This window comes from Symphodus melops, assembly GCF_947650265.1.
Source record: "Symphodus melops genome assembly, chromosome: 9".
NCBI lineage: Eukaryota > Metazoa > Chordata > Actinopteri > Labriformes > Labridae > Symphodus > Symphodus melops.
The window spans coordinates 15,272,470-15,288,775 of NC_136699.1; the positions used below are offsets into that span (position 1 = coordinate 15,272,470).

Genomic DNA, 16,306 nt, shown 5'->3' on the forward strand with positions numbered 1-16,306 from the left:
TTAAGCAATACCCCTTAAACTGGCATGTTATATTACAACATGAATTCCACTGCGTACACGGACTTTAATTTTCTGTTCCTAAATAGAATAATCTATCGTTTGTTTGTGGAGCAGTACGTTGTTAAATCTTTGGTAACATTAAAAAGTAGAAGAAAGTTTCTTATTGACACAGAGTGCCATGTGTTTGTCAGATAGAGCTGATCCGCCGTGTAACATGAGGGCGCTCCTTCCAGTCCACTAATGCTTTTTTTTCTCACAGACGTCCTGACCCCCCACAGACGAGCCACTTCCTCTTTTGTCTAATTTCATGGCGATCGGGAGAGAGGGAACAGCAGCACCGACTCACGCACACTGTTTCTGCACTCTTCAAAGAGTTTATCTGGGGTAAATAACTCAACATTTTTACACCACGTGCTCACGTGTTTGCTATAATAATAGAGCTTGAATTCAAACGTGCGGATTAATAACCTCTCCCTGAAGAGTTTTTGTGTATTTATTGAGCTTGTGGGTCAGATATTTCACATTGTAGCGCCACTCGTTGATAACAAACTGAAAGAGCTGCAGATCTCCCCCTCACTCACGCTACTTAACGGCGCTGGCTAACGAGCTAGCATTAGCTCTGCTGCAAACGCCTCATAAATGTAGCTAGGGCATTGTTTTCTTTTACATTAATCAACATGTGCGTAGCTAAATAACTTAAAATGATGTGTTTGAGGGGGATTAGTGTGTGATTGAACTTTTAATTAAATAGTATCTACTTAAAGTCTTCAAGTGTTTGTGTGTTTGCTAGCATAATCGATTAGCTTACGATAGCCCTCTTGCTATGTTTTTAGTTAAAGTTGACTATCAGAAGTTAAAGCAGACACAAAAACGTAAAAAAAGGGCTTCCAAAAATAGGATTAATTTGTCACCGAGTAAAGGCTGGACAGTTTGGTAGTTTTATGGGACATATAAATGTCTGTCGTTCTTGTAATCTGTGAAACGGGTTAGCTAGCAACATCGGCTAGTGTGCTATTCAATGGTAACTTAGCTGCTAATGTTGGAGTGTTTTATTTAAAAATGAAAACTCAGTCTACTTTAATATCTTTGGATATTGGTATCTTTTTTATTCCGCTGTTAAAATTATATACTTAAATCAGAGGTAGTCGTGAAAAGTGAAGCAGACCCACATGTTGTATCAGTATGTTATAAGTTTAATAAAACAAACAGGGAAGTCTTAAAGTTGAGAGTTACTTAATGCAGAGACCCGCCGGCATTTAAAACACAGATGCCTTTAATAAAAACCACATTCAAAGATACAGACTTTATGAAATAATCTGAATGTTTTTTGTTTGTTTACAGTGTAAACACATTTGTTAACCTGGTCGGAACAGCAAACACACTTCTCCAGGTGAGTGTCTTTCTACTTTTCTGGGTTACATTTCATTGAATTATTTTTATTCCGATACATTAGTTGTGGGTAATTTGTTAGGATTTTATTTTTATTTTTTTTGTTTGTTTTGTCCCAATAGTCCTAAATAGCAATTTTACCCTTTAATGTTACTCTAATTGTTACACTTATTTCCTAAGTTATAACCAATTTTCTTACTGTATCCAAATTTTATCCGTTGAATTTTTCCATTAAGGTATTTTCCCTTGCCTTCTGTTTTTCGTACGTGTGCAGGGGAAACGAAGCGGACATCAGTAAAGGGGCTCCTCAACACTTGGATCTGTTCTTCCCTGTCCCAGGTTCAGACTGCCCGGCCTATGGCTCTGATGGACAAACACAAACAGGTCAAGCGGCAGAGACTTGACCGCATCTGTGAGGGTGAGAGTTACAGAAACACTAAATATATTAGTACATTTGTAGAAGCTAGTTTTCTAAAGTATATTAGTTATTGACATGTTAGTGTTACTTAAGCCCCATTTCCACTAAGCGGTCTGGTATGGATCAGTACGCTTTGGTTTGGCAAAGCCTGATCCTGTTTACGTTTCCACAGCCAACCGTGCCATATTTGGTAGGCGACATCTAATAATAAATTTAACAAAGAAAAATGCGACAGTTTCTCCTATATCAATTTAACAGTGGCAGTGCGCCGTTACTGAAATGTGACTGCTGCTGTTGATATCCCTTTTTTTCCCCCTTATGAGGAGAAAAGAAGGTAAGTGTAGGCAGAGAGAGAAGAGGAAAAGAAAGGACAGAGCTCCAGCTTATCTCTTTAGAAACTAACAATATATTATTTGCGATAAGGAATCAAATGTGACCACTGCTGCTGGCTTTTTTTTTTAAGAGAGAGGAACAGGGAGACGACAGAAGAAAAATAACTTCATAGTATTTGGCGCTGCGGGCACTTGATATCAGGACAATGAACACACCTCTGAATGAGAAACTGTTTGTGGCATGTGGTTTTTTGTTACAAAACGCAATCCAGCTTTGTTTCAGAGAAGGTTGTGAGGAGAAATAGACGTAAAAACAATCAGCTGGGTTTTAAACAAATTGAATGCTGCTGTCGTCCGGGACCAATCAACGCACTGCAGTGTTTAGCTCCAGGGTTAGGGGGCTTTAGGGTCAGATCTATATTCTTGGCACCCCAACAGAAGGGTCCCAAAAAGCAGGACGGTACGGGTTGGTTACTTGGGAATCTTTCCCGGCTTCAGTCAATGGAAACGCCACAAAATCTGTGCCATACCGAGGCGAACCAAACTGAACCACTTAGTAGAAACTTATCTTTTATAACTTGCATGACCAGTGCATTTAACTGGCTCCCAAATATTTAAATGGATGTAATCACTCATCTATTGTAAATATATCAATTACTTTGTCAGAAAGGTTACAGATACTATACTTGTCTGCACATAGAACCTCTTCTTTCTTTCTTATTTTTCATGGAGGCGTACTGAAGGGACCAAATAACGGTGTGTGTGTGTGTGTGTGTGTGTGTGTGTGTGTGTGTGTGTGTGTGTGTGTGTGTGTGTGTGTGTGTGTGTGTGTGTGTGTGTGTGTGTGTGTGTGTGTGTGTGTGTGTGTGTGTGTGTGTGTGTGTGTGTGTGTGTGTGTGTGTGTGTGGCTGTTTCTCTTCGTGTTGTGCTTCTACAACGCTGTAACACAACGCAAATTTTCAGACTGATACACCAACATTAAGTTGTTGTTTTATCAATATGAATGTACAAAGATGTAATGGCGGCTGAGCTTTATGTCGCCGCTGTGGCGTTCTCTGTCACACCTGCAGCTCTTACTAAAGCCACGACACAGCAGGCTAGTTCATTTATGAGTCAGCAAATACTGACCCGTGTTAACATTTTGTAATGACCTTTCTTATTTTACACCAATAGAGGAAATACCATTTAGCACCTGTTGGAAAAAAGGAGTTAAAGCTGACATTTAACTTTGTCACTGAGTTTCTGATTCATTCTGAGTTGCAGACCGCTCACTGGGGGGGGATTTCCCCAGAAATGTCCTACACAGCACAAACAGCAAAAAAAGATAATAGAATTATAAGAAACGGACAAAAGGCAGATTCTCTACGGATACAGACACCACCATACACTACTACTGGGCCATTACAGATGTTTAATATGGAAGAGTTAAAGATGAGTGCATAGATTTGTTTTTATAGGAAAACCTTTAATTGATTTTTATCATGACTATCATTTAAACATTTTGTTTAGTACCCTATGACTTTCTTGTGCCTGCACTGTGTAAAGACACATCTTGCCAGCTCTAAAGTATTAGCTATTCTGTTTATTTATTTTTAACTAAGTAATCATTCATGTAAGGGAGATTTCTTTTTTTGGCTATCTGTATGCTTTCTTATTGTCTTGAAACACTGTTGGTTAGCATCCTTGTATTCTGTGGTCTGACCTTGGGGTAAAAAATGAATTAGCAGTACAGTTGTGATCCTGGTTTTTTTTTTTTTTTTTTTTTTTGTTGCTCGAAAAGTGTTTCAGGCTGCAGGGGATTGTTTAGTTTGTTTCAGTTGGTATGCAAGGAGAGTTAAGCAGAGAACAGGTTATATTCAGCGTTGAAGCTGAGAGGAGGAGAGACGATGGTGATCAGACATAATGCTGTGCTAAAATGGAGGGAACAGTCTGGGTGAGTCCCCGGAGACGGGTGAGAGCGAGAGGACAAGGTGAAGGGTCGTGGCCGCGGCTTCAGGGAAACGGGCCAGCTGTCTCTTTAAAAAGCGACAACAGCCCAGACCGCCTTCGGCCTCCGCTATGCTAATGAGGTTAGTGCTGGTTGGCTGGCGCTGAATGGAGCTGCCTCTGATTGGTGGCTGGCGGTGGGGGAGGGTCTGGGCGTGGATGACAGCTGGGATCCAGCCAGCCAAGAGCAGGCTGACAGAGAGGGAGAGAAAAAAAAGAGCGATAGAGGGAGAGTAAGGCGAGAGAGAAAGGGAGAGAGAGAGGGAGGAAGACAGGCTCACAGACTTCATAATGCAAGGTTAGGCCCAGTACTCGTGTGTTTTCTATTTTGGCATGTGTTTTTGATATTTGTGAACTGTGGGTGGTGGGGGGGTCTGCTCTGGTTTGGGTGTGGAGCAGCTACTTGTGCTCAGTTTTTCCTTTTATGTTCAGCTCGGTCTGGCGTTGTCGCAGCCGCTAAGAAGGAACTGAATAACCCTGTGTGTGTGTGTGTGTGTGTGTGTCTAGCTGCTTCTGGGTGGAGTACCGCTGCTTGCTGCATTATCATCGTTTGCTGCCCCTCCCCCCTCACCTCTTACTCCTCCAACTGCGGCCAGAGGAGGAGAGGAGAGGAGGAGGAGGGGGAAAGGGGAAAGAAAGGGAGAGGGAGGGAGAATGAATGAATCACTGAATGAATTGTATTGTGTGTGCGGCCATGCTTGCGCTTAGCAGGCCTCGGGTATGCCAGTGTCCTTTGACTCAAATTACTCTGTGTGTAGGCTTGCTTGTATATTTCCAGAACTTATTTTTCAGAGGGGATCATTGTGACGGCTCCCTTTGGGTTTTTCTACATAGCAAGAGTCTCTTTGTGCACTCAGCATGTAGCAGTAGGCACGTTAGCATTTGTTAGCGTTGTGCAATGAATGTGTATCACACTGCTAAAGGGAGTAAGGCAGATTTTTTTTTTTTTTTAATAATACAAAATGTCAAAAAGCATCAAGCTTCACGTTTTTTTCCTTCTTGGACTGTTTTAATGAAATGCTCAGACGTCAGAGGAAGTGTACACAAATATTTGTTTTCCACTGTTGCTCTCTTAGCTCCTCTGCAGTCTCACCATTACCTCCTGCCCTCTGTCCAAGTGAATGTGTTAGCCAGAATCTCACCCCCACCCTGGGACACACACACCTGTCACGCCGCAGGGACCAGATACTGTGTACTGATGCATGTGTGAGGTTGATCCAAGCCAAGAACTGCAGAGAAGACGACACAGAGAGCTGTGAAAAGTGTTTGTAAATGATAGCATTAGCGGCAAATTTCCCATCTTAAACATCAAAGCATTGCAGCATTTTTTTAAATTATTTTTTACATCAATTTCCAACAGATGAGCAACATTTTCTTTGTTGGTTTTTTCTGGTCAATCTTTGGTGCACGAGGCTAAATGTGCAGGTTTGCCGATAGGGCATGTGTGGAGGAAAGGGGAGAACCAGAGAAATAGAAAAGGAGGTACGCTGCCAGACAGGAGAATTTAGGTCATGACTCAGACCCCCCCCACCTCCTCTCTGAGACCCCTCACTTCTCCCCCCCCCCCCTTCCCCAGTCGCCACACTCCATCACCTCTCTCCCTTCCATCCCAGCCCCCGTTCTATCTGCGCGCGCTCGTGTCTTACAGTGGCAGTTCAAGTTTCCAGGCTGAACATGATATCAATATCATCATATAGCTTGATCAAGCCGAATCTTACCTTCCCCTTATGAGGAGGGGACCGATCAATGAAAGCTGCTTTAGGTCTTCCCTAAACAGAGCTGCACTTCTATACCAAATAGGCCCGGACGCTGGATGCTCTCCATGCCCCCCCCCCCCATCACAGATATAGTTACACATCACTTTTGAAACCATAGAACACACATGCTGACGCACGTCATCCTGATAGTTTCCTTTGGAGGTTGAGGTTGGATGCCTTAGAAAAAAAATAAGTTATTGTCTTCAGAGTGTTGGAAGCACCAAACAGCACGTGCTCACTGTTGACTCACTCATCTGTACGTCTAAAAAAGAGCGAGACGAAAGAACTTGTTTTTTCTCCTCCTGACTGTCTCAGGTATTCGACCCCCCATCCTGAATGGGCCAATGCACCCGCGGCCCTTGGTGGCCCTGTTGGACGGGCGTGACTGCACTGTGGAAATGCCCATCCTCAAAGATGTGGCCACCGTGGCCTTCTGTGACGCCCAGTCCACACAAGAGATTCATGAGAAGGTAGAGTCCAGCACTCGCTCACTCACTCACTCATATACACACACACACACACACACACACACACACACACACACACACACACACACACACACACACACACACACACACACACACACACACACACACACACACACACACACACACACACACACACACACACAGAGAGAGAGAGAGAGTTCGGGACACATGTTTTATTTGATGCATTTGTCCTCTCTAGGTTCTAAATGAGGCAGTGGCCGCTCTTCTCTACCACACCATCACTCTGTCCAGAGATGACCTGGAGAAATTCAAAGGCCTCCGAGTCATCGTCAGGATTGGCTCCGGCTTCGACAATGTCGACATCAAAGCAGCTGCTGAGCTTGGTGAGTGTGGAGCATTTTACACTTTCTTGGGGGGGGGGGGGGGGGGGGGGAGGGGGAGCTGTCAGCCGAGAGTTAATCTGCGAACCCATTGGCTGTCATTGATTGAAGTTCTATGTAACTGGGAGCAAAAGGACTTCTACCCCTGGTCAAAACTTCACGTGCTGCCCTTGTTTACAGACAAACGAGTATCTTGAGAAGCCATGGGGTCTGTCCTCTCGGAGTCAGTGGGGATCTTGAATGGGTTTGTGGCTTGATGCCTGAAATAAGATCTGTGTTAAACACAAGCTGAAGAGACTTTTGCGTTTTGTTAGACAACGTAAACCACATTAGATAACACTTTTGAATTTTGAAGTTTTTACACGTACTTAAAAAGGCGGTTGCTTACAAGGGGCTAAATGAAACTACAGTGTTTGTCTTGACTTTCAAGACAAACGCGTCTTCTGGAGAGCTCTCACTTGTCCGCCATGAAGCGTAAAGGTAGTGACGTCAAAATCATCCGACCGTGCTGTGGTTCACTATAGTAGAAGATTAAAGACAAAAATCTCATAGGTGAACACTCAACGGACCCCACATGGCGATGTTAGTTCGAGGTTGGACTATTAAAAAAATAATAATAATTTGGTTTGTTCTCTATTCCTCATTGTCTAGTCTCTAAATGGTTCAAAAGGCTTCATTTGCATGTTAGTATCGCACACGTGTTTCTTTTAGGGTCAGTCTTATTTGTCACTTCTCTCGCTGAGAGTTCATTTAGACAGGTCGGATGTAAAGATTAAAAGGGGAGCAGATGAAAATTAATTCAACGGTATCAAGGTTCACATCGATCCATTCCACTTCAAACCTTTGCAGCAAGACTACTTGATTCAACTATAAACGTGTGCGTGTAGATTTTCTGTCTGGTGAGTACTTGGCTGTCTGCCATGTGGCAGGTCAATGTCCAGAATGTCATCAAATAGTACGCTGTGAGTAATAAGCGTATGTCCTAGCATTAGCAGTTGCAGGTCAGGAAAGTGGACCCTTGAAAAGATGAGTCATGTCAGTTTCTCCTTCGCCATTGCTCTAGACAGAGCTGATGGCAGAAGTCTTGATTGTGATTGGTCGGGAGAAACGATATTGATGATATTGCGCTTTTCCAAAAGTTGAACATTACTGCAGCAGAGAGCGCTGTGTGACCGGGGGGGGGGGGGGGGGCTGAAAACGATGAACTGCATCGTTTTTCCAACTTCTCTTGGTATTCTAAATTATAAATATTGTCAATAGAGAAATCGACCAAAATTGGAACCGACATGTCAGACCTTAAAGAGGTCGGAAATCAGAATCAGTATCTCTTGATACAAGTTGATTTAACAACAGGTTATAGATTGGGGGCATTGTTGCATAGACTGATATTCTTGGAAGTCTTCCTGATGCTTTTATCCCACCATCTCTTACGAAACACAACGAATTTGCTTTAATGTCTTCCCTCTGTCCGTTCGCTCTCCAGGCATTGCTGTGTGTAATGTGCCAGCGTCCTCGGTGGAGGAGACAGCAGACACTTCGCTATGTCTAATCCTCAACCTGTACAGAAGAGTCACCTGGATGCACCAGGCCCTCAGGGAGGGAACCCGGGCCTCCAGCGTAGAGCAGATCAGGGAGGTGGCAGGCGGCGCCGCACGCATCAGGGGAGAGACGCTGGGCATTATTGGACTCGGTGAGTAAATGGTGTTTTTCTTCTCGTCAATAGTTCTGTGTTGAAGTTCTTTGGATGGTTTCACTGGAAGTCTGAACATCTTCCGCTTAAATAAAGTTGGATTCCGCAGTGACTGAATGTTGCGTCTCTCTTCAGGGCGTGTCGGCCAAGCGGTGGCTCTCCGGGCCAAGGCGTTCGGCTTCGGCGTGATCTTCTATGACCCGTACCTGCCTGACGGCGTGGAGCGCTCGCTGGGCCTTCAGCGAATGGCCACTCTGCAGGACCTCCTCATCCACTCTGACTGCGTGTCCCTGCACTGCAGCCTGAACGAGCACAACCACCACCTCATCAATGACTTTACCATCAAACAGGTGTGTTGACGCCCCCCTTGCTCCTCCCATATTTGGAGTTGAGCACAGTGACCTGATGCTAAATGGTACCGCCCCTTCTGTTTTTGATGCGTCTGCTCACCACAGCGCTCTCACTGTCTTCGACTCTGCTTTTCAGATGCGTCAGGGAGCTTTCCTGGTGAACACATCAAGAGGCGGACTGGTTGATGAGAAAGCACTGGCTCAGGCCCTGAAAGAGGGCCGGATACGAGGGGCCGCCCTGGACGTCCACGAGGCAGAACCTTTCAGGTAAAGAAATGAGAATACTGCGCGTGGATCGAACCCCCTCATTGTTCTCAGTGTAACTCTCGGTCTTGTTCTTTGTCGACAGTTTTTCAACAGGCCCTCTGAAGGACGCTCCAAACCTGATCTGTACCCCTCACACATCCTGGTACAGCGAGCAGGCGTCTGTGGAGGCTCGCGAGGAGGCAGCCAGAGAGGTCCGCCGTGCCATCACCGGTGAGACACTTTACACACAGAAGAACCAAGACTGATGGTTTGATTTCAGTCAACAGATTAATGTAAATACATTGTACACAAATCCATCAGTATTAATGGTACACATGCAAAATCAAGAGTTGAATTGTCTGGATGCTGAAGTGTTGAAGTGGGAGTAACCTGCACGGTGATGTGACTGATGAGCAGTGGGAGCTTATATCTGGGCTGAAGAAAGTTGTCCTGTAAAATGAGCTTTATGGTGATTGGTGGATGATTCTGTCCTTACTGCACACACGTTTAAAAACAGTATCAAGTTGTCCTGCTGCAAAGGCTTGAACTGGAATAGACATCTCAGAAGGCTTATCCAAAAAGTGTTCTCTGATCTGTTACTGAGCGTGCTTTCATCATACAGTGGGTTCAACTATTAGCTACATGTGGAGCCACACAGGCTACATCTTTGTTTCTTTCACAGTACAGTACTGCGGATGATGAGCAGAGACACTAAAATGGTCCCAAAACGAAAGAGGAACCTACCGGTGAATCAATCTGTAGGAAAAAAAACAAAACTTTAGAAAGAATTTTTTTTAAACCAAACCTTTATCATTAATCCACTGAAGAGAACTCAGTCTGTTGAAGCTTCATGAATCTGTGTGGTTTAAAAAAACCTGCATCTCTCTTCTTATTTTAAGACGTCTGTGTTAAGTTGCTGCTTGTGAAAACACCCATATTCTTTTCTGAGCAGTGATGTTCAGAAACACTGGGGAGTAGCAGTATTTACAGCTGTGTGTGTGTGTGTGTGTGTGTGTGTGTGTGTGTGTGTGTGTGTGTGTGTGTGTGTGTGTGTGTGTGTGTGTGTGTGTGTGTGTGTGTGTGTGTGTGTGTGTGTGTGTGTGTGTGTGTGTGTGTGTGTGTGTGTGTGTGTGTGTGTGTGTGTGTGTGTGTGTGTGTGTGTGTGTGTGTGTGTGTGTGTCCCCTAGTTGTAAGGAATATAATACACACAGTGACATGGTGTCTTCTAAAGGAGGGGGAGCCCAAGTGTAAAGTTGTGCTTTGCTTCTCTAGGGCGCATCCCGGACAGCCTGAAGAACTGCGTGAATAAGGAGTATCTGATGGCAGCCTCTCCGTGGCCCAGCATGGAGGCCGCCACCGTTCACCCAGAGCTAAACGGAGCCACTTACAGGTGAGGAGAGGGATGGGAGAGGACGACAGATCGGTCACACTTTGTCCCAAGAGCTGCAGTCATTTTTTCTCTCTCTCTCTCTCTTGTCATCTGTGTTTCAGATTTCCTCCTGGTCTGATCAATGTTGCAGCAGCAGGGGGTCTCTCTGGAGCAGCCGGGGGGGTCGAGAGCCTTGTAACAGGCAACCTGGCACACGGCATTGCCCCCGTCTCCCACCCTCCTCACGCACCCTCTCCGGTGCAATCTGCTAAGGCTGAAGCCGACAGAGACATCCCCTCCGACCAATAGCCCCCTCCGCCGCCGCCAGCACATTCCGTCACCATTGGAAACCAACTCCCCCCCCCACTCCCAGCATCAGACATCGCCCGGACCCCCTCAGTACATCGGCAGGGCCAGTTTGACCCAATGTGGAGCCACACACAGTCGTGTTCTTCAGATCGCATAACCAGCCTAGGAGTGACTTACCCACAACCAGCCCCCTCCCACCACCCACCACCCCCAGAGAACACACGCATCCCTCCATCTTTGTCCTCATCACACCCTCTCACCCCCTCCCTCCTTCACTCCCCCATGACGTCAGCAATAACTGTTCTCAAGGATTCAATGATTGGATTGGTTTATATCCTTAGTTGGTCGTTTTAATGGAAAGTTGATCTGTTGTGGTTCTAGGTATAAATGTTTGTTTGTTGAAAAAATAGCATTTCTGAGTTGAGGCTTCACAGGCTGCCGCCTCCTGCAGGCTGACAGGTTGAAGCCCCCCCCCCCCCCCTTTGTACATTAATGGCTCATGTTACTGCTCTCTTCTTCTTCCTCCTCTTTGCTTTTTCTCCCTCTCTCGTGAAGGGGCTCATCTGTGTACTGAAGTAAACCGTTCAGAACCACAAACAGTACGCCCTGCCCTCGTCACAGAGAGTCGAGCGACCCTCCTCCGTTTGGCCCTTCGGCTCTCCTTGTTACAGTCCTCTTCTTGCTCAGCAGATGGATCTGTGGTGCTGTCAGTGCGGAGCCCTCTCAGGCTGTCAAAAGTGTTTCTCTTCAGATCACACAACAGATATAGTAATACCCAAGATCCCTTTCTACTTTTTTTTTTTTTTTTTTTTTTTGAAATCGCTGTGACCGGACAGTCATCCCTGTATTCACACATGCTCTGCCTCTTATTGTTTCGTCCTGAAATCTCAGCTCTGAGAGTCTTACACGAGGGCCCGTGTTCATGAATTTCCATCTCACAGTCGGCAGCCGGAGTGCCGTCTGTGAGGTTGTTAACGCGTGCTGTCCAAAAGCAGCAACATGCACGATGTGTCTCCAGCAGAGGGCGCTGTCTTACTGTTAGAGAGAAACCCACTCACATGGACGGTCACAAAGTTGGCTGTCAGAAGGCATGACGGACGGCCAGGGATCGACTTATTATTTGATAAGACCTCACTGCACCCCGCCTCCTTGCACCCAACCACCCACCCACCCTTTACTCCTCACCCTCCACCGTCATGGACCATCCCCACACATCAGCCCATGAACAAGTGTTCATCCTTCACTTCCTTTAAGTGTGAGGGGACAGCAGAGTTTAGTTTCCCTGTAGAAGTGAGGGGACAGTGTTCTTGCATGCTGGCTTTGTTGACGACAGTGGTGTGTGTGCCTATGTGTGTATGGGTCAGCGTGTGTGTGTGTGTGCGTGTGTGTGCGTTTGTACGTTCCCTCACCCTGTTATAACAAGCTATTGTCTTTCCAAAGGAATGGTCCCTCGGAGTAACTCTTTGACGCTGTTGCCCTGGTGTCAAGGGAACACCTTTCTAGTACCTCAGTAACAGATATTGAATGTACCGTGCATACCCTTTTATTTTTTGTACAGATTTTCTAGATTCTTCTTTACTGTTCTTTACCAGAAGGGTTGTGAAATTGTAGCAGTAATGATACAATAATAAATAATTAAAAAAAACATTGCCCCATGAAATAATTGAACAAAAATATTTTAAGGTTCACTATAGGTCACCAAATACTCAGGCTTTTAAAAAAAAAAAAAAGTTAATTTTCTTACTTTGAACTTCCTCGTGGAAATTTCAGCACAACGCCTTCCCATTCTTCGACTTCAGACTAGTTGACGTGTTCAACCTCCATATTTCTGGCTGAGGAAAGACAAAGAGAAAACGAAAGGCGGTCCCGTGATCTGCTAATTTTCTTTTACTAGATAAGTAGTAGTAGATGCTGTTTTGTTTCCTTTGAACCCACTCTCCATTATTGTCTGGCTGCTCTAACTATAGTGCATGTGAGGTAATTTTTTAGGGGAAATGCTATTGGCTTAAAGAATTTGTGTCATCTTGCTGTTTCCCTCCGCTCCCTGGCCTTCCCCCCATCTCCCCTTTCAACCCAAGTTGCCATTTCTTTGTCGTGGTCAGTTTTCCAGTGATGTACAGTTTTCCCCTCAGAGTCTATGAGAGACATGGAGCATGTCTGTGTCCTGAGATGCTAGATTCCTCTGTCATGTGATGAGTATATATTTTTAAAAAATAACCCCAATAGTTCCGATTACTAGCTATTAGTAATCTTAAATTTTTTGCTGTTAACGATGATTATATATATTTTTCAGTTCAGCAGTGCACTGTTATGGAAACCATTCTGTTTTATCGTAGGATTTCATTTTGTGGATATGCTGTCTGTGTTCTACATGTTGTACTGAAACATTTCAGAGAAAACAAGAAGTCCCTCTCCTGGTGATTTTTATTTTATTTTTTTCTTATTTTTCGTCTTAACCCGACTGTCCTTTCCAGCTGATATCACTGGGCCTTACTTCTTCTCCCCCTGTTTAAGTAGCTGTAATAGAAAGTCGCCATGGAACCACTCACTGCCTTAATACAGTTGACCACAGCAGGTGAAGTCAGGAGACGCACCCAGTCGAAAAAGCTCCTCACACCCTGACGGGCGCGACGCTGCACCACTCTGCAGTTTTCTTTGCTCTGATGAACCACGTTCCGCCTTGTGTAGACAGTTTCTTCATGGCTCACACACACGTACATCCAGTGTGAATTGTAACTTTGCTACAAATTCTGGTTGTCTAGTTTTTGAACGTTTTATTCTGCGCATCAGTGTGTATGTGCGTCTGCTAACAGAAAAGCACAGTGTGTATGCTCACAAAGCTAAAGCTCATATTTCACTCATGGGTGTGAGAATGCCCCCAACCCATCAAAGCACCACTGACACCCTGGGGCTCGAAACGCATCTTTTTCAGAGCCGAGGGTGGGGGGGCATAGCGGACACTGGTGTGGTCTATCAAAAAAAGAAAAAAGAAGAAGAAGAAGCTGATAATTAAGATTTGGTCACTTTTCTCTCTCTCTCTCTCTCAGGGTACAAATGCACACATATCCTCCAGCAGTCGCCCTCTGTCTCGTGTCCGTCGTCCCAAGTTTTTCCGCCCTCTAAATGCAGAACAGCCTCCTGCGTTTTTAGAAATTGCCCCCTCCCTTATTGTGCACAGGTCTGAACTTTTTTTTTTTTTTTTTTTCCTGTTTTGCTTTCGTTTGGCACTGACATCTAACCATCTAACAAGGAATGAATGAATGTTTGAAAGTGACTGTGTGTAATGTTAAAATTGGGAAATGTATTTTTACAACATGTGAACATGTTTTTTTTCCACTCACTCTCATTGTGAATTGATTTTTTTTTTCTTTCACCAGACTGCAAAAACAAACAAAAAAACAAACAAAAAAAAATCTCCTGTAACTATAGGCTCTTAAGCTTTATTTTGTTTTGTTTACTTTTTTATTAGAAACAATCATGTTTGTGATGGTAACTTCCGATGGTAAACTCCACACCGTATTTTAATAAAATCTTTAAAATTAAAAATGCTTTCTTTTTTATCTTTGCAAAAGGAACTACTACTTTTTTTCTGTTCTCTTAAGTCCTTTCATTGAATGAACTTTGAACTTTCTTGTGATAATTTTAAAAGTTCTCTCCTTGACAGCAGTGGTCAGTAAGTTGGTGGTTATTTATGTCCACTGCCAGTGCCTGCTTATTCCACTGAGCAGCTTCAGGACATTGTGTTTACAGACATTTTTGCCATAAACAAAATGGTTTGCTATTGCAGATTGCTAGTGGTTTTTTATATGGCAACAAGAGGTAAGACAGAGCCTGAAACGGCACAGTTTTACGAGTGGGCAGGCAAGATGGGGTATACGGGAAAGGGGCTTCTCAGTGGACCCACAGGGCAGAGAGGGGCGGGATGTTATCAGCCCCAAAATTGCTACCATATGCACATAACCAGGAGCCATGTCTTAAAATGGAGCAAATTGACTGAAAGCTGAAGTCCACTGACTGGAGGCACATTCACTAGGCTGCAGGGCAGAGACTAAGGACACTTGAGTAAGGCTGACATCATGCACTCCTATCTGTCAGATGGACTGTTTGACCCAATTACAAATTATTAGTTATTGATTATTTTTTTTGTTTGTTCTAGTACTTGTAATATGTGTTTTTTTGGTGTTTTTTTTATGTTTATCACATTTTTAGTTGTATATAGGAAATTGGCCTTTAAACAACTCGCACACATCGGCCCAAAATAGATCAGGTCATCGAAGGGACCCGTGGGCGTTTATTAATGGAGACATGTGAGAGTGAGGAGGCTGGACACTGGGAGCACTCTGGAGCTGTTGGGGGTTCAGTGCCTTGCCCAGAGACGCTGCGGCAATATCTGAGAAGTGTTGCACTAGTTCAGCAGCAATACAAATCTGCTTTGGTCCCTACCAGGACTTGAACCGGTATCCCTCCAATCCTCAACTCAAGTTTCTACAGACTTGTTCTTTTCCGTTTGTTTTTGTGGGACCTGAGGGTCACTGGTTCAAGTCCCCGCATGGGTCAAATCTGGAATATTGGTCTGGTAGCTGGAGAGGTACCAATCCACTTGCTGAGCACTGCCGAGGTGCCCTTGAGCAAAGCACTGAACCCCAAACTGCTCTCGAGCGCTTGCTGGGTACAGCTCCCTCACTCTGACATCTCTTCATTAATGCATGTCACTAGGATCCTGTTTGTGCATGTGTCTTTCGGCCTATGTATGTGCAGCACGTTCATTAAACAGAGGGTAAAACTGTGTGACAGGGAAACATTGTGTTCCAAAAAAAAAAAAAAGGTTCATGTGAGGAGCTTTGCTCGCTCATCTCGAGTGTTCCCCCTTGTACTGGGACCTCCTTACAGCAATCTATGGTAACGTTACAGCCCAGCCATGTCTCTCTACAGCCTCTGTTGAAGAAAGGCAGATATGCCTGTGATAATCTTTGCATAAAGTATTGGTAGGCAGCACACACTGTTGCAGTCCTATGGGATAAAAGAGAGGGCCATGATGTATCAATGTTTGTCTGAACAATTGCTTTACAGTTACGGCAGCTGTTTTAAAATATTCTCATACAGCCTGAACACCATTTTTAGGAGTTATTACAAAATACAGTAGTTATGGTTCATGCAATGGTCTTTGCTATTACACACACAGCAAGTGTACAATAGTATAACTTAGCATAAGATGAAATAATTCTGTCAGTGGTTTCATCAGTTTTAACCTCCCTTAACAAGAATATAGAATTAATTCTAAGAAATAATGATCGATGAGCACTGCTTTGTGAACAGGTTCAGTGCTCAAACATTTCCAGATGTTTCTTCTCGAGATGATATACAGTGCTTACAGTTTAACAAATGTAAAAACATGTTTGCACAGGTTTTAATTTTGTTTATTCTTTTCCAAAAAATCTATTGCAAAGATGATGGATCACTAGAGCTTTGCTTTAGACATTTGCTTTTAAAAACACAAAGGTGAATATTGGAGTGGTGTGACAGTAAAATAGAGCTAACTACCAAATCTTTGATTTAGCTTTATAATTATCTCATTCTTTCAACTTTTTTGATCAAGTATGTTACGATATGTAAGTAAAAAGGGGCAACACA

General features: G+C 44.2%; 1 protein-coding gene across 1 annotated transcript; it reads left to right on the forward strand.

Moving 5' to 3' along the window:
• The first annotated feature begins 155 nt into the window (after positions 1–155).
• ctbp1l (C-terminal binding protein 1-like) lies at positions 156–14,221 on the forward strand. Its single transcript, XM_079351673.1, has 11 exons — positions 156–384; positions 1,342–1,390; positions 1,664–1,807; positions 6,198–6,352; positions 6,570–6,714; positions 8,195–8,401; positions 8,537–8,751; positions 8,888–9,018; positions 9,101–9,228; positions 10,270–10,387; positions 10,489–14,221. Exons 3-11 carry the CDS (start codon positions 1,747–1,749, stop codon positions 10,673–10,675), a joined length of 1,347 nt encoding a protein of 448 aa, XP_079207799.1. The 5' UTR covers positions 156–384; positions 1,342–1,390; positions 1,664–1,746; the 3' UTR covers positions 10,676–14,221.
• The last annotated feature ends 2,085 nt before the right edge of the window (positions 14,222–16,306 follow it).